Here is a 19216-nt window from a genome sequence, read left to right as displayed (position 1 = left end):
ACAGTGATGAAATTCCTACCAAGACAATGGGATCAAATCTGCCCCAACTAAGTGACTCGTCACAAACCCCAGACACACTTTTGGATCCGACTCTAACTGCATTGCACAGCTGGAAGAAAAGGAAAGGACAAGGTCCGTGATGAGGGCAGAAATAAGAGAACCAAATAATTTCTGATACGAGGTGCTGAAGGAGTGAAGCTTGTTAACATTTCAATTTGTTAAATTATCCCCTTTTGCGCTGTTGGAATGTGTCATTCTTTTTGAACTCCATCTGGGCAATGACCAGAGCTGAAACAGAATGAGACCATTTATGCTTGGAAGCATTCATGGCCAGCACAGAAGACATCTTTTGCCTGTAAAAACAGAGCTGCTTAAAGCTGACCGCTAAGTTAATTCAAAAGGAACATTTAAATGGCTAATGGGACAGCTGGAAATACAGAGGCCACTTTCCAAGATAATCACCAGCAAGGGCAGGCCTGATGAGATGCTAAACTTTGTGGGCTGAGACACTTCTTGACTTCGGAGGTGTGCAGACTAGCTGGCCAGCAGACAGCCAGCAAGGTGAACCTGAGAGGGAGCAGAGACTTGGGCATGGACCACACACAGAAAACAGGTCACAGGCTTCTGAGAGATCAAACTGTCTGTCGCTTATTACTGCCCTTCTCAGGGAAAGATTTCAGTGTGCATTCTCTGAAATAAACACAGAGTCATCAAAAGTTGCTGACACTCAGTTATTTCTAGTCATTTCTCCTTATACCTAAGAGAAGCAATCGGGGCCCAAGATAATAGATATGTCTTTCAAGAAGGATTCCTGCCACGGTAAAGTGACATCTTGCAATCCAAAGATATTTTGAGGACAAAAAGGGCTTGTGTGCCTGGGGACTTAGTGTTTATAAGCAGAAGTGTTGCAGGGATATCCTTAAAGCATCAGACCTACCACCTCTTCAGCACCAGCCTTCTCACAATTCAGATGCTCCCAGCAACAACCCCAAAATACCACAGGAGACAAGTCCCTTCAGAACGTATGGCTGAGAAGAGACATCTTACCTCTATGAGACTGACGGTGTTACCTCCACAGAGCTTCACATGCTGGATGGGTAGGAAGGACATGACACGAAGTGAAGGTTTATTGCTAATGGGCCAGATAAAATTATTGTGTTGGCTGTATGCCCGCCATTGACATTCAAGGAAAAGGTGACTTGTGCTGGCACTGGAGCCAATCTCTCCAAAGGATGAGGAGAACAAAACTTACGCCTCTTTTTATTATTATTATTTAAAAAACAAAGCACCTTCAGCTGTTGAATCCTCAAGTTGAGCTAATCGCTACGCAGAGCAGCAAGCTGGAGAACTACTTGTCCACAATGCCTGCCCTCTGAGTCAAAAGCATGCACCCTTTGCTATCACAGCTCTAAACTGAAACAGCTGGCTATAGAGATGGCACGTGTTTGTACATACAGCACCACTGAAGACTTAGGCAAAGACGGTGCCGCTCATTTGGGGATAAGGAGTTGATCACCAAGCCTTACACTTTCCCTCTAAATTTCTCTTTTGCCATATTCCTGGATAAGTACCTGCAGGATCTGTAATGGAAATATCATCTCCACAGTAATTTCTGCAGTGCTTGGAGGACACCATTGTTCTACAGCCTAAAAATCCCTGTGTGAGGATTTAGTACTCCCAAGTGCCTCTTGGACATCAAACGCTTTCAAAGCTATTAGCTCTGATGGGTTTTTGAATAAGGCTCAGGGAAGCCACTCGCTCAGTATTTCTCATAAGAAAAAGGTAGCTCTGACCTGGCAGAATAAAAATTACTGAGAAGGAGGAGGAGGAAGAAAGCCCACACAGCCCATGTTCTCTGCAAGCAAGGAAATGAGATTTGATTTACTCAGTGATTCTGAGGTGTGTTCAATTTCAGCTTGAATTTCTAGTGCATAAATTCAGCTTGGCTGAGCAATGTCCCCATTAGAGACTGTCCAAAGCAATATAAGGTGATCCACACAATGATCTTTGAAGCTGAAGGTTCAAAGCCTTGGCGAGGTGGTGGGTTGTTTTTTTTTTTAGCATATTTTTGCATGTGCAACCCACAAACCTGTGTCCTCCAAAAAGTTAGAGGAAGACAATATAAAAAAGCAATTAGATACAGTGCATACACAGCTCCTTGTTGTTGCAAATTAATCAATTTATTTATTTAGCTCACTGGTTAAATTTCGTCTTACTACACAGCAGAGAACAACTCCGGATCTATGTTTTCCATGATTCAAAGGGATTAGATGACAAGCAGAAGTCACTCACTAAAAGGACTTAAGGGCTTCAGTTCAGGGATTAATAACTCAGCTGCTTTTTCTCCAGATTTTGAAACTACTAATTTGTACTGCATCAGCTGGTAGTTTTATTTGCACAACTATTTTTGTTTTAATGGGAATCTTAAACCCTGCTCTTCCTGAAATGCTGCTGCATTGCCCTCTTGATGTTATTCTCACATCTGAATTTCTGACTATATTTAAAGAGGATTTCATGCTTGCTAAGCAAATTTCTTAAGAAACTGCACCTTCTACTAATACACGCAAGTTCACTATTTGACTTTTCCGAACTAACCAGGCATATCAGTTGAGCAGTCCCCTCAGGAATTCAACAGCACTAGAAGGCAGCTCGGGTGGAAGCTATGGACCAGGGCTCTCTGCATCTCCAACTCGGTCTCACGTTCAGAGAAGCTCTACAAAATACGGAGTCTCCATGCATTTGACCACAAAGTAACACATGTTTCAGGTGGGATAAAACATAGGGGTCCATTCTCACCCTGGGTTAACACAGAGTAATTTGGTACCACGCATCCTGCTGAGAAACCAAGTGACAGAAGCTGAAGGGGGCCACATCTCTGTGTCACTCTGCAGAGACTCTGATATTCCAGCTCTGAGAATCGTTCACAGGGATGAGTTTCAGTGAATCAGTGCTACAATTTAACCCCAACGCTTCTACCACCTTAGGCTGTATGAATAAAACCCAAAAGCAAGTCTGCAGGTTGAAAAATTCAGGTACTTTAAAGTTGTGGGGTTTGTTGTAAATCTACAGTAGCCTGAACCAGCCTGACTCAGGAAAGACTCAATTCCTTCCATATGCCTTTTTAAGGACTGACTTGTGACTGTGCCTAGAGCTTTTGTTTGGCGCATTTTTATAAATGGTAATAAGTAGAGCTGTTCACTTGGTTTACTGCTTCTAGACGGCAACTGCCAGCTACAATCAACTCAGGGAGAACAGGAGGGCAGGGCTGGCAGCAGCCACGGGATGCATCATAGCAGCAAGCGACGGGTGTGCATTAGGAAAGCTGCCATCGTTATTCCTTCACATCTCTCTAAAACATGTCAAGGGCACTAATTAACAGGGTATCCAAGGCACACAAAAGCCTACGAAGAAGGATGTCCCCAGTGCCCTGTCAAGGCCCAATCCCAAGATGACTGCTGAGGCTTTAGGAGCCTGCTGACCTCTCCCAGTCACGAGCCTCCAAAACTGTCTGATATTCAGAAAGAATTCAAAGATCACAAGAGCTGCAGAACTGAGAAAAGCAGAAAGGAAATAAAGTGACCTACTTTATATTCTGCTATCACATGTTGAAAGAGACAGCATCGTAAAATGCCAGAAGAGGCACATGTAAAAGAATCCTCTCAAACGCGTGTGCTGTCAGCAGCGCGATAGCACACAGCCCCCCATGGAAGAAACAAGGGCAGAGAAAAACTCGAGTCAAATACTGCGCCAGAACACCAATTTGATACCCAGAGCGAAGGGAACACACAGTAGGAGCTATACAGAGTAAGAGAAGCCTGTGATCTGAAATGTCACTTACCAGCACCCAAGCAGGCACTAAAACCTCTGCCAGGGAGGGGCACCTAGCATCAGAACCATCCGATCGCCTTTTCCAAGCGCGAGTGACAGAGGAGAGGCGTGACCTTAAATATTTTGTAGATATTTCTGCAACATTTGCTCTTGACTTAGTATCAAGAGGCAGGGCAGAAGAATCTGCAGCCATCTGTGAGCACCTGGGTACAACTATGTAAGATTACTGGAGACAGGGTTAACAGTCCAGAGTCTGAACTCACCTTTTATACCACAACCCCATCGAGAGCTGGAAAATAAGGCTTTTTTTTTTTTTTTTTTTGGGAGTACAGGAAAGGGATTTTTCTTCCCTTTTTTTTTTTTTTAAAGGGGAACGCTATCAAAATAAAATCCTCCCCCTCCTCACATTTCACTTCTCCGCGCCCCCAACGGGAGTGGGAAAAAAAAGCTTTTTTTTTTTTTTTTTTGAGAGTACAGGCAAGTGATTTTTCTTCCCTTTTTTTTTTTTTTAAAGGGGAACGCTATCAAAATAAAATCCTCCCCCTCCTCACATTTCACTTCTGAAATTTTTCTGTCTATATTTTTTTAAACAAAGATCAGGATCCAACCAACTGGCCATTTTTCTTCAAACATCTTAACCTGACCTTTTCTAAACTCATCACAGAAAAAGCTCTCCCTGACACGCGTAAGCTGAGGTCACACTGAGTTATGATCTCATGCACAAAAAGCACGGCAGCTTCAGTTCAGGTCTCCCAACAGAACAGTTGCCTCTGTCTTCAAACTATGCTTCACTCAAGTGAAGGGTTTCTGGGTGAGGAGGAGGGTCCAGGCTGTGCCTCCAGCTAGCAACGCAGCCAAGACAAGACCACGAGTTTCTGGTTCAACTAAACAACTGACTTCATGACGAGCGACTGGGACAGGAGTGGTCGGTGGTCCCAGTACAGCAACTGACTTCTTTATGCAGAGATATTTACTATGACATTAACTGCCCAGCCTGAGCATCACTAAGTCCTAGTTCTGAAACGCCAACATACTAATGACAGACGCACTTTAGGACGCAAGCAGTCCTGGAATATTATCCCTCTGGGCACTACTGAGGGTGGAAAGCTCAGCAAGAGCTGGATGATGTGGGAAACTGTCATCAGCTGGAGAAATCAAGTTCAGATCATGTTAATATTCTCCCCTGCAAAAAGTGTGTCACGCTCAGGTGTCTGCGAAGAAGGCTGGGATGAGGCAGATTTCTTTTTATTCTTCTGAGAAGGGGAGTTTAGCCCAGCAACAGACCTAAGTTTCCTTTCTATGCCTACAAAGCGACTTGTAGGTGGTACTGTAATTAAATAGGTCCATCACTTAAAATAGAAAAGCACATCTTTATAGCTGAGATGACAACCAAGAGTCTGTAGTGAGATGCTTCCATCAAGTCGTTGGTTTTCAGGAGCATTAACGACAGGGTAGACAATTCCCAGCAAAGCAGCCTGGATGCAAAAAATAAAAGACAGTCAGGAAGTCTAAGTTCCAGCATGACTACCATGGCTCCCTCGCAAATCCACATTGCTGTTTCCATCAGCTGGAAGATCGCTCCTGTCCTAGTGTTTCAAGATGTTCAACAAAAAGAATACTTCTTGCAAACAAAACGCAGCCTTAAGAAGTCTATACTGTAGCTCACAGATGCTTTTTTAAAGAAATGAAAGGGACAAAAAAGCACTGCAGATACCATCATGTGAAGCTCCATCTAGATCCATGTTGTGTGTTACATCTAGTTATTTAAAATCACTAATTCATATAGGCCTTAGGGTGACAGTAACAGCTAAAATTTCATGCCAGTTGGACAGATGCCTAACTCCAGCAAACCACCAATATGACACAGCTAAGCAAAGGCTAGTATCTAGGTTTGGGGAGGAGTATGTGTATTTCTAGTGCAGAAGAGGACTGGAAAGGGAGACTCAGTCACTAGCCAGCGCAGCACACTCTCCCTTTAAACACTTGGAAGGAGAACTGCTGGCAGAATGAGAGAAATCTGAGGGTAGGCTCTGTGTGACCTCCATATTCACATATGGATTGATTCATCCTGGGTTTGGAACATTAATTTTCACAGAAATAGGAGAAGGCTGCAAAGGACAACGCAATGCCTAAGTGAAAAGGTTGGTGTGTAACTTGCAAGAGCAGCAATGGTCTGATTCACAGATGCTGCTGAAGAAATGTAACCAGAGGGGAGTTGATAGCAGTGCTCAGAGAAACAAATTCTCACAGTATCACCATGATACTATTATTTCTGCCTTTCCACTGTGTTAAACATGCTCATGGGGCTCTAGGGCAGCCGACTTTGGTCTGCAAAAGATTGTACAGACCTTCCCAAAGTCAAAGCATCCCAAGAACAGTGAGCTAGCCACATCATGCCACCTCACTGACCTACTCCCAGACATTGTCTTGTCGCCAGAAAGATGCGGCGTCCTTCTCTGTCGTCACATTTCACTGCAAGCAGCTGTCATTGTCTCAGAGATGCAGTCAGTCATTAGTGGGATAGGAGTTCGCTTACGCCATCGCAAGTGGGAGGACAAGCGCTCATAAGAACTTCCCTACCTCTAAGATTTCTACACAGGGCCCTAACCCAGCGTTTTCTGAGAAGCCAGGAAGTCCAAGAGTAAGATTTTAACAGTGTTCTCTGTGTGTTTTTACATCCAACTCAAAACCAAATGCAGCCTGCTGAATTACATCTGCTGAGGAAAATACACTTGGGAAACCAAGATGAGTTTTGTGCACAAATAAGCCTTAAGCGCAGTATTTCATTAGTGGGGTTCTGCACACAGTAAGACTTAGTGGCAAGGTTTCCAACTAGGAGGCTAAGGCATATGGCAGGAGCTACTGGAAACAACGTTATTAGGTGTCAGTCTGCAAGAAACTACCCTGCTCTTCAAACATTAAGGATATATCTCTCTTACTGACAGCGGTCATCTTAACTAACCTGTGTTTTCATGGAAGAGAAAACCTTCCTACTTTAAACTAACGTTGATGCAGCTGTGACACATCAGTTAACACTGATGCAAGTGATGGTTACAGGGTCGCACCAGCTTATTTCAGAAATCCTAGGTACTTCAATGGGTCAAGCCAATTCATCAGCTTCTTGTCTGGGAAGCTGAAATATACTTTCCCTGTTAGCAATTCTTGCTGTCAAGCAGTTATTGATGGAAAACATAAATCCATGGCTTGGAAAAAGTGAAAGAGGAACTCCTACGAACAGGTGAAAGCAAACAGAGGGCTATGAATTAATATCCTTCCACAGACCTACACTCATGCCAGCTATGAGGCAGATGCTGCTGCTGAAACAGCATGTGCTGCTAGCAGTACTTAGCTCCCCAGGAGCTTATTTGTGCCTTAACTGAGCCATGGGGGAATCCAAGAGCCCTCTGACTAAGGCAGTGGAATTGATTTATAGCCCCTGGCACTCGGCTGACGCAGAACCACCTTTCCCAGTTCCATCTCTCTGGACATCTCCCAACCCCCGCCCGCTTGCTGTCTTTGAATGACACATCTTAGCCCCCCGTGCAATCCCACTGCCTGCCTCAGATCTCCCATGAATATAGGAAGAGTGACACACATCAGAGATGCCACCTTCTCCTCTATTGAAAGGTTTGCCTTTGAGCTCCCTACTGCAGACAAGAAATTTGAATTTACTGTCTTAACATCCAAATGCCAAGTGTTAGAGAGCCAAAACCCCAAATCTTCCAGCTGAGTGGAGCTCTGTTCAGGTGCGGCACCCTTTGGCTCAGCAGCATTTACTCTCCTGCTCTGGGAGGCGTGGAGACTGCAAAGCTCAATTTGCTTCCCACTTTGAAATCTGAGCGATGACCCAATTTGTCACTTTTGGGAAACAGCTGCAGCTCCAGCTAAAGGATCCAGAGGAGGAAGGCAGAAAAACATCATCTGTTACAGCAGGATACTACCAGAGAGAAGCAAGAGCAGCAGTCTTTGGCAGCAGGAGTTTTAACCTAAAGGAGCCCCCAAACGAACATGGCTGGCAGTCACTGCAAAGCTGTCCCCTTTTGTGAGGAGAATTTGACTCCAGGAACGGGTTACTCACAGCCACATCACCGTCTGTAACTGGCACTGCAGGCTATCGCCTGTCTGCTTTTAGGACTCCCAAGCAGAGAGATGACTGAGTGTAAGGAAGCTTAGGGTGGAGCTCAGGACTAGAGCAACGAAGTATAGTGGTATAAATCCAGCTTTACCGAGGATGCTGAACAAAGTTTGCACGGTATCTATATGCATTATGCACCTGGCAACAGCCAGCGTCTATTGTTCCTGTTTCACAAGGGATTAAAAACCCTTCTCAATCTGAAGTTTTACAAAATGCAAATTGAATTGTGCGTTCACACAAGCCAGCCGTTGACAGCTCCTCCTTTAATCGTAGATGTGCAAAGTTGTAATTTAATCTTTATAAATGCAGACTGTTTTGATCATTCTGTTGCAATCCTCTGTGGAGCTTTCCCTGCCCTACACAGGCGCTGAGTGGTGACGGCAATCCGTAACATTGCTTTGCCTTCCCCAGCAGATCACACAGCACTTCAAACGCTGCCTGACTCCCCGAGGGCTCCACACCAGCCGCCCTCTCACTCCGGAGGACGCAGGGCTCAAGGTTTGCTCAAGGCAGCAGAGCGGCAGATAGGAAGGAGTTCAGATCCTAGCCTGCAGCCCCATCCTCTAGCTACCCACAGCCCCTTTTCCAGGTTTAGTTAAGTACCATGCATAAAACAAATCGACCAAGCATCTGGGATGCGTTTTGTGAAACACACGCACCGGGGGTGAGGACAAGCACTTGAACTAAAGCAACATCAGCTTGTCTCCGCAGTACGGACTGGGAGATTATTACAAAGTTAAATCTATGGCTCTTGCTCAGCCCACTCCCAGTTGTGAATCAGGCTGGGCTTCTAACTCACATCCCCGAGTGTTGCCTCTGTAGCACAGAAACTTATCTAGCTCCAGGAGACTTCACCTGGTTGCAGCTGGCAGCGAGTAGCAGCTCCAGAAGGCAGCTCCTCCAAACCAAGTCTCCCACATTCAGCGGTCACCTACACTGCAGCAGTCTTCAGGCCCTTATCAGCCCCTGTGATGCCCGCGACAGCCAGGCAGGGATATGAAAACAGCAGTGAGAATTGAAGGCAAGCCTTGCTTTGAAGTTTAATGGACTTATTTTGTTACCGGTTTATACTTTGAGGCAGTCCCTGATCTGCCCAAGAGGGCAGCTCACAGAAGTGGTAGGAAGCGAGACGTGCCTTCGCATCTGCAATGCACAGAGGGCAGCAGAAAGAGTCCTTTGCTCCAGGAGCAGTCAAGGTGATCCAGGGTCACGCTGCCTCCGAGAGGCACGGAGCAGCTAACTGCCACTAGCGCTAACCAGCAGGATGCTGGAGCATCTTTGTGCCAAGCTTGAAAGAAGGGAATTGAAGGGTTTCTCCCATTTCTTGTTAGGATTTCTGGGACTGAATTAGGAATAGGGTTACACCTCTCTAGCATCAGGTGTTTTAAAAAATAAAGTCCTTCTTTTGTCCCTCTAACAGCGTACCCTACGTTGCCTCCCCTCTCCAATGACGCAGTTTCTTGCGTTCTGCATGTTAATAAAAGACACTACACAGCACAAAGTCACTGCTCTGAAGCTCACCTCCAGCTTCAAATCTCCTTGCAGCAAAGCTGATCAGTCCTTGAAGCCTCATCAGACCCGTTCTGGCACGCTGCATAAAGCAGTCTGAGGCATTAGTAAATTGCAGGGATATTTCTCTGGTAAACCAGGAGAAAAAAAAAAAGAGAGAGAAAGATAGCTAAACCGGAGAACAAGGTGGGCAAATCAGCAATTTGCCAAGTCCAGAAGACTTTTTATATAGACTCTTTTAAACCCGGGATTCCAATTTCACCTGGTGCAGCTCAGCTCTTTCTATTTAAACAATAAAATCCGTTTCAAGCCATTAATCATGAATAGATGTCTGTAATGAGACCGTGAAACCCAACATCCCTGCCTCATTTGCAAAGATGTGACGACTTTAAATTAGGGCTTTGCCTTGGTGACCCCTTAGCTGGAGTTTCACGTTCCTACTACTGTGTGCACCACAGCACTAGCAAGCTTGATACTTTCTACCCCAAAGCTGACTGCTTTTCAGAAATGAAGTAGCATTATGCCAAAACCATTCTAAAGTATTTCTGGAACCCTCACAACATGTTATATTAATGTAAGAGATTAGGGGGATTTATTGCAGTGGTACCTAGCACTGATGGTACTCGGCATTTTAAAAATATCAAACGCACACATGCCAACAGGCTTTTAACTCTTAACGCCACTGGCAGTAGTGCTAAAAAAGAACAAAGCGTTTTGTATCTGCCAGTGGTTTTGCTGCTAGTTACGGAAATCAGAACAAGTTGAATAAACCAGGACATGACTGGCTCAGTTAGAATACTTTAGGGCATCTAAATCCAACCGCATCCCTTTGTGACTTTCTGTGCAAGTCCTGTGGAGCCTCCCTGAGCTGCGCTTTGGGTTAGTCCCTTGAAGCCCCACTAGGTAACAAAAGTCCATGTGGATGGGGGGGTGCACGGGGGAAAGCATTCAACATTTGGAGTATGACCTTAAGGAAAGGGAAATGGTTTTGTGAGATTGCCTGACCAAACTGGATGGCAGCTACCTGAGTTATAAAGGTATTGCAGTGTGGAACAACCCAAGTATTACACTCATTTGTCACAATTTCAAAAGCGATACAGTTGCCCTGTTTTTCCATCACAATCTGTTCTGGCTCCCAGCACTTTCCATCTGCGGTTACCAGACTAACACACACAGTGCAGGTGTTCACAACAGGCTTTCACACTGAGCCTTACGCCACCTCCAAACCAGAGATGCCTGGTGTCCCTACTGTGGCTGGGAAGAAAGAGGGGCCTCTATTGGAAAAAGCACATAGATGTTCCTGACTAGCAGGCGTCATCAGTCCTACATGTCTGCCATCTCAAGAACCTTAGAGCAGAAATCATAGAGAGAACAAGTGCCAAAGAGAAAATGAGACCTTAGTGAGCAATTTTGCTACCTACATCTCCAGGAAATTGGCACAAGACTTGCCTGGCATGCAAGGTACTACAAGACATTCCTGCGCCTGAGGAGATGTCACCAAAAGAGGTACTGGATTCCTCTCACTTTAGCCTCTCTAGAATAATCGTGCTACATCACCATCAAGCTGAGCGCTGCCTTCTTACACACAGCTCTTCTTTCACATCCAGAAAAGGCAGATGTGAGACCCCATCCAGATCACTCACACCCTGCGTTGTCAGTCTTTTATGTTTGTCTGCATTGGCCCTCCTGGCGCAACTCTTGTGTTGCTGTTTTCTCACTGCCTTGACCCCGTTTTCTGCAACTGCTTCTGCTGGAAAACATGTTGGGAGCTTCTCAGATCAGATATGGCACAAAGGAAGTCTACTGCCTCCAATGTACTAAGTACAAGGCAGTCCAGTCATCTGGAGAATATAGATAAGCCTATGAATTCATTTCACAGAAGCCTATTTTGCCCTTTGACTTGAGAAGGGACCCAAACATCTTTGAAGACATGGGAATAATCACTTGCATGGAAGAGCTAAAGTTACATTGGCAGTTAATGGCCAATCCTGCCTTTTTGACTGTGCAGCATCCTTCAGTTCCTTAAAGGAGATGCAGGCAGGAGCCAAAAGTGTGGAGAGGGAGAATACCATAAAAACCACAAGTTAACACTGAAGTCAGGTTTAACAAATTAGCAAGTGAAGGAAGAGGCCAATAACTGGCTAAGACGTTAGCAAGGTCAAAATATCTAACGACTCAGGAAGGATTATGAGTTTGCTTTGGCAAGTAGACTCTGCGGAACGGCACTGGCAAGGATCACATGGTGTTGATAGACTGAGGTGGCTCATCGTCAAATCCCTGGCATTTGCTCAGCCTAGGGAATCTCCCACTCTTTGCTCAAGAGCCTATGGAAAGAAAAAGGTCTCTTCCCAGTCTGTCTGCTCCAAACGCTGGATAAACCCCACAACAGTCAGTAAAGCTGTACCATGAAGTCGTGCGAATATATCTGCCTACAGCACAGATTTGGATATTCAAACTATGGTTCCTGGAGATCTTTAGGGCTGAAGATATACAGTGGTATTAACAGTCTACCCTTAAAACAATCCCACATCATCGTTTTCACAAATTCCCTCGGCATGCAATAATGTTAACATTAATGCTTATAAATAAAAAAGGAGAAAGCACTGAAATAACAGACTGAGAATGGTAATAAACGGACATTAAGGTAATAAAGCCTTCAATAGGATTAGGAAAATAAAAAGATAGAGCAAAATCTCTTTCAGCTGATTACTTAGCTACTTTTAAGGATATTAAAAATACAAGAATAAAAAAAAAAATAATTAAAAAAAATATCATCTAACACATGAACAGTCAGGAGCAGCATAGCAAGTTTGACACAGGCTCCAGTAAGAGTCTGCAGGCTGAGTAGGTTCAAGTGAATTGGAAGCAACTCAGCGCAGCTGGAAATCCCCTTCAGATAGAGCTCTGTCAAAGCCATGCCTGCCTGATTAAGAGGAGATTCTGAGACACCACAGAGGAGTATGAGCAGCCGTATGAGAATCTGGCCAAAGGCTAGTATCTGGGAAGGAAAGCTCATTAAAAGAAAAGTTTGATCCCCACAATTGTTAACATAAATGTTGCCAGTAAAGAAATACCAGTCTCCCGAAACTATTGAAATAACTCCAAGGAGAGAATGACCAGTCCCAAATGTATTATCTGCGTGTGGATACACAAGTTAAATGTCAGCATTAACTACTTCAATGTGGTATACTTCAAAAAAACAGGGCTCGAAAGGAAGGTGGATTTTGTGTAGAAAATATTTATGGAGAGAAGAGAGAAGGGGAATTAAGTGAACACACATGTGAAAACAGAAGGTACAGCTGGAAGGGAAAAAAACTAGACTGCACCAGCCGAAAGGCAAGTTCGACACCTCCCCATCCCCCCATGTTGAAGAGCTAACACAGAATGAAAACAACAAATTCTGTTACCCCACAAGAGCCGGACCCTGGCCTTGATCTCAGCCATCTCCCATTGCCTCTCATGTACTTACTACGTGGAACAGCTACTGATGGAGGGGAAACCACAGCCCAACACACAGACCTGAGCTCACTGGCTAATTGAAAGTGGAGGCAAGAAGTCTCCATCCCTCTCCTCCTTGTGCAGTAAATTGCAGGGCACTGACTAAACACCCTCACTGAGACCACACAGTTCCTCACCACAGTGACATCTTCGTTATTTCTCTGCAGTTCACTGGGACCTATTGTTGCCTTGCTTTGTTTGATGTTCCACCTACGTTGAGAGGAAGCATGAAGGGAGAAAAGAAAAAAAGAGAAATCTGTCTTTCAACTTCCTAGTCATCTTCCTCAAAATGCTCAATGCATCAGCACTGATTTCATTATCTGCCTGCTGCTAGAGATTTTATTTAAAGAATAACACACAAGGAAGAAAGGATTTAACCTGACCTCCCTGAACTGCTGGGGGATGAATACTACACAGAGCTGACAGTGAAAAGCTCATTTCCTTTCTCAGACTAACCTAAACACTATGCAAAATTCCTCTCTATCCAAGCCCTCAGTTTTAAATTGGGCTATCAAAGGCTTTTCTTTTTTAGGGGCCTAGGTTGATGCAATCAGTGTATCATCAATGAATGAGGACTGATAAGATGAACCATCACAAAACATAGCTGTGAGTACAGTGACTCTCAGAGGCAGAACAATAAAGAAAAATTGAGTAAATTAAAACCAGTGTTCTTCTATCCAGCTATATCGAGGATAAAAAGCAGTAGGGTCCGCATTTTCTTCCCTGCTGTACCAATACACCATTCAACCTGAGATTTTAGGGTGCTACATATTACAGATCAAGTAGGATAATAAATGAAAAGCTTAGTGGGAAGCATGGAAGGGTATCATCAAGGAATGAGTAAAAATACCATCCACAGAAAGAGAAATGAATGGCAGAGCAAGATACAGTCAGGACCTTTTAAGAGGCACAAGCATGGGATCCCATCCAGTGGAAGGAGCAATCCAAAGTAACTCAAGTGAGGTCTGTCCTAGACTGTGTACACAATTTCTTCTCCGGAAGGTCCAGAGGTGTTGACGCAGCTGTGTCTGGGATGATCCTCCCAGCTCATGTGGCAGCTCTCTATTTTGTCCACCACAGGCTCCTGCAAAGTCATTTACCTCTCCAAGAGCGATTAACATATAATCCCAATATTTTATTTTGGGAAATAGGCCATCTCTTCCCTTTCTGAGACCACACACAGTAGCCTATTTTCAAAGAGACACATTTACACATTTATGCAACACAAGCAGGACACGAAGAGAGCAAACCAGGCCAAATTAAGAAAGGGAAACCTAATCCCATCACCCTCTTTCAAAATCTAAAACAACTGAATCCAATTACCCTAGAAAATTTCTACCAACTGTTGCCCAAGTTCCAATTCCCTGATATCACAGAAAATCAAGCTACGCCCAACAGTTCTCTGATAACTACATTTGCTGCCAAAAACGTCCTGCCCCTTTCTAAATGCCAGCATCCTCACAGCTCCAACCACACTTGCTGACAATATTGAGTATTTTCATCATTCGTACCCATCCTTCTGTATCTGCTGGACCAAGATGTCTGCATACGATGGTAAAGTCGGCCAAATCAAGCCTTGTTTCTCTTCCTGTTGCCCACACCTGAACAAGGAACACAGGACTCCCACCTTCACTTCTCATGTTGCTGTAACTTCATCAGTCCCAGTGGGCGCATGGTACTCCTAAACACCTATATTCCAGAGGTCAGCATGAAAAAAAGATCATCGCTCGCGTGCCTGGCTTACCTGATCCTCAGAGAGCTGTGATATGTGATTCACCGCAGCGTAAGACTCTATCTTCGGGTTGAAGTGATTGATGATGGCTCTGAAACAAAGGAGAGAAATTTTCAAAGGTCTGAGGAACAGCTTTTGGGATGCAGCAGAAATTCCCCACCAGCCTGAGACAGTGCACATGGAGCAACAGCCCCTGCAAGAAGTAGTTCCTCCCTCACCACACTGTATTGTTTGCTCTGCCAAAGGCACACTCCCTGCTGAGAGGCCAATGCAGATTCCGTCGCAGGCTCACTGGAAATTGCAAGCACAGGCACTGCCCTACGCCTGGTGCATTTGTCCCAGCAGATACGGGACTGTGCTCGCCACTCTGGCAGAGGGAATTGCTGCTGCCTTGCCGAGAACAGGCTGCAGATTGCTCAGTGTGCCTGCAGAGACAGCAAACCTGGCCATTGCTGCTCCATCCTGCTCAGGAACTGTTTCTCCCTTCCAAAATTGGTATCGCCTGACATTTTGCTCTATGGAACTTTGTTGCCTCAGTGTTGAAGCTGATGGCTTATTGCTTTGGATCTCCACTATGTTTCAAATGTTGTAGTTGGCTCTTACTTGTAGTCATTCATCACTGCAGCCACTACTTTGACTTTTTCCCATAATGACTTTAGTCCTCAGCCCCAATTTAGATCGTTAGAGATAACTTATGACAGTGTCGCAAACACAGCAGCAGAAACACTGATCACTCCTACTTCTCTGTCTCATTTCTCTTGCTGCCTGCACCAACATACTCCCCTTCCCTTCTAGGTGGATCCAGAGGCAGGTACGAGAAATTTAAAATTGAAAGTAAAATAATAACTGGGGGGGGGCGGAATCAAACTGCAGCTGGAATATTTCCTCTGCTTGTCAGGTGCAGCTGAGAAGACAACTGGCAAAACAGTAAAGTCTCCCTGGGCTAGAGTTTGTAACTAGTCTAGTTGGGATGTTACGCGTGAGACCCATTGCTGAGGTAAACGCTCATGACGGGAACAGCCCATGTCAGTGCTCGGCACAGACACACACTGAGAGTGCCTGGAGAACACTTGCTCGGCCAAATTACACCACAGCAGCAGTCAGGGCTTTCACTCTCATATTCATCAGCATGAAAATTCACTCCAGCTCCCTCTGTTGCACTCTAATGGGTTCCCTCCTCCCCACGCCTCTCCCTGCAGAAGGGCTTTCAGCTGCTTTTTCCAGACCTCATCACAGCTAAAAGCTGGTGCCCGAGTCCCGCAATGAGTGATAGTCAGTGGTGCCAATCAGAGCCAGCAGAAAGAAAACCTGCCTGGAAGCATCCTTACTGCTTTAAATACAGAGATAAAGAAAAACAGCATGGAAGGAGTGGGGAGCGGGAGGAACAAACAAATTAAAAAAAAAAAAAAAACCACACAAAAAACCAACTCCCAAACAGAATCTGCAGGTTCACTGCAACATTCCCAGCCGCACAACTCGTGAACACACCAGATGCAGTCCATGCGCAGCGGCAGTCACTCCAGCGGCTGCTGGTGCAGCACCAGTATGTACTTAGCACAGGGGGGTTTCTGCAGTCTCGCCTACCTTGACAGTTACATCAGTAAAGCGAATTTAGCAGGGCCCCTGCCAGGCTGCCTGAACCCCTCCTCCCTCCAGATCGGGGCAAGCAGGCAGGTAGAGAGACGGCCAGATTCCTCCCACTTCAATCCGACCAGAGAAGCAGGTCCTGTGAGTCACAATCACACTCTCCATTACCCAGCCTCTCGAACACTGTGGCTTTCAAGTTGCGTGTTTTATGCCTGGCTGGAGTCATATTTACACTCCTGCAGGACGCACTACAAGCTATTGAAAGAAAAGGGAACACAGACTTACAACAACTTAACTTCTGGCTTGACAGAAGGTTTGGCAGCTCGGAGGGGTTCAGTGCACTCACATGGTTCCAACATTTACCAGGGAACAGATTTAGCATTCATTTGTATCCACTGCTGTGAAGCACTTCAACAGGGGCCGCCTGCTCACAAGTCCCTGCTCGGATCTGAGCTAGCGGAGCGGCACCTGCAATCACAGCTGGGATTCGCCCAGGGAAAGCAAACCCAGCAACCAGCTGCCACTGCAGTAAGAATCAACAGACGTTAAGGAAGAGAGAGAATTCAAGTCTCCTTCCTCATTTCCCTAAAGGCAAATGGACAACTCCTCAGTGACTAGAGGAAGAAGTTCAGCTGTTTAATTTGTTTTAAGTGAGCTCTCTCTCACTCTGAAGAATTCCTTCCCAACCTGATTTTCTGCAGAGCTGTTTTCCTGGACCTGCAGGCAGCCTGGGGCAGAGGAGCATGAAGAGCTTGGATTCAATCCTGGCTCTGTGTAGCCAGGTTCTTACTGCCCGGCATACGCTACCGAGGCCAGGCTCCGCATGCGGTACAGCCCCTCCTTGTGCATCTGCTGCGAGAAATTCCATCGCTACCCAGCCCAAGCCACTGGGCAATATCAGCACCTTTCTGCATCAATACTCTGATATGCCTCCGGCTATTCTTCCGTCTCTCAAACCCCATCTTGTCCCTGGGGCATACTTCTAGGCAACTGGCCTCCTGGGCTACTGAGTAACAGCTGGAATTTCACTTTGCAAAGCTGCCACTCCACAGGCATTTGTTCCTGGAGACAACAGGGGACCGGAGCTTTTAAGCGCAGTCTCCCCCTTATGGACAATAGAACAGCGGCTTTGCCATCATTAGTTCTCACACCAGCATGTAACTGCTGAGCCTTGGCAAGGTTTTATGTTTACACTGTGATTGCCTTGATTATTGCGATATCAGCCAGTACCTTTGGGGAGGGAGAAGGGAGCAGTTGAGGCTCTTGGAAAAGATTTGTGATGTGCTCTACTGAGATCTTCATATCGATGATGAAAAAAAAAAGAAAAGAAAACCATGTTTGATATTCATGAAGCACTATCATCTTCAGTGCATTTGTAAAGCAAGGCAATAGTGAAGTGTCAACCAAAGGACAAAACACTGCAGTTCCCCAACCAACCAGCCTTTGATAGTGCGTACACTTACGTATTTCCACACCGCAAAGTCCCTCAGTGGGGCTGGCTGCCATTTGTCATACAAATTTCAGAGCTTTTTTGGGACACAATTCTCTAGGGACAGAGAGATGTCTGGAGAGATGTCACTTTAGCAACGTTGCCTCCTCTGACAGATGCACAGTTCAGCAGTCAGCTGGCAAGAGGAGACTCGTCACAAGGGAACTGGACAAGGGAAGGATGCTGAACACACAGAAGGTTGAAAGAATGGCTCAGGAATGAAAAAACTGGCTTCCAGTGGCTTGTCTTGAGGTTAATGCTTAGTGCTGTAAGGCAACCCACAAGTGATCTCTGCATATTTTATTCCTCGATGTCCCAGTGAGAGTCATTTACACACTAGCCGTGCCAGTGCTCTCAGAAAAAACACCCACACACTTCTCATCACTTCATGCAACTCTTCAGAGAGCGAGCTACCTAAACACCATGATGCCAGAAGCCATGTCGAGACATGTGAATGAACCTGTGTTTTCCTCAGGATGAACAACCTAGGACACTTGCATCTATATATTTATGCATTTATTGAATAATTCTTGCATTTGTTTATTTATTTGGGAAGAAGGGAATGATTTGCAGGAAAAATATGAAGTGTTCTACCCTTATTTAGGAACCGAAGTGCCAACAAATAATTTATTTGTACCAGCTGTATTAATCATGTTATTAGACAGTAAAAGTGGGTCCCACTGTAACAGGTATTGTACAAATACAGAGTGGTGGGAAGCCTCTGTCCCAGACAGCTAACGATCTCAACTGTAAGAGAAGAGGGAAAGCTCAGAAAAGTGCAGTGGCAACAGAAAATACAACAGTGCCGCTATTTACTGAGTGTCGTGAAAGACTTCTGTTAGAGATAAACCAAGGAGAGAAAAAGCATAGAAAAAGAATACCAAAGGAAGAAGTACAGAGACGGGAGAAAGGAGATAGAAGGGCAGATAGGATCAAGAAAAACAGAGGTGAAAAGACAGCAGGACAGAGATGATCAGAGCAACGGCAACTGATCCCAGGGCAGTCTGTCCTCTGCAAACTGGAAAGCTCTGACCGGTGAAAAGTTTCTACTTTGGTTGTTCTTGAGGCTGCAACAATTGGCCAATCCTAAAATGACTGCTCCTAGCCCTTTCTCCCTCAAAAACACATGAGCTGAAAGGTGAGAAGCAGGGGAATCTCCATGTGGGCTCTATTAGTTTTTTTTCTCACCCCAGAATGGGGACATCCCACTGCAGCTCTCACCTTGAGCTACGGTGAGAGAAGGTGTACCTCCAGGTGAGTTGCATTTGCCCCCCCACCATCTTCACTGCAACAGGGCTTGCTTCTGCAGTGGCTGCAGTAGCTCTCCAGCCAGTAAGTAACATTTTAAATTTTTTTCTATAAGGTCTTTAAAAACTGCCTAGAGTTACCCCTTGATAAACTGGAACAACCAGTGCTGCCCTTCAGAGCAACTCAGAGT

General features: G+C 45.3%; 1 protein-coding gene across 1 annotated transcript in view; it reads right to left on the bottom strand.

Moving 5' to 3' along the window:
• LOC104294617 (chromosome unknown open reading frame, human C10orf76) overlaps positions 1-19216 on the bottom strand; it is a 118938-nt gene that overhangs the window by 17796 nt on the left and 81926 nt on the right. The window contains exon 23 of the mRNA XM_009894239.1: positions 14715-14793. Within this exon, the coding sequence (XP_009892541.1) occupies positions 14715-14793 (79 nt within the window). The remainder of the gene's footprint in view (positions 1-14714; positions 14794-19216) is intronic.

Source organism: Charadrius vociferus, unplaced genomic scaffold (genome assembly GCF_000708025.1).
Source record: "Charadrius vociferus isolate BGI_N301 unplaced genomic scaffold, ASM70802v2 scaffold711, whole genome shotgun sequence".
Lineage (NCBI taxonomy): Eukaryota > Metazoa > Chordata > Aves > Charadriiformes > Charadriidae > Charadrius > Charadrius vociferus.
This window is presented reverse-complemented; position numbering and strand designations above follow the sequence as displayed.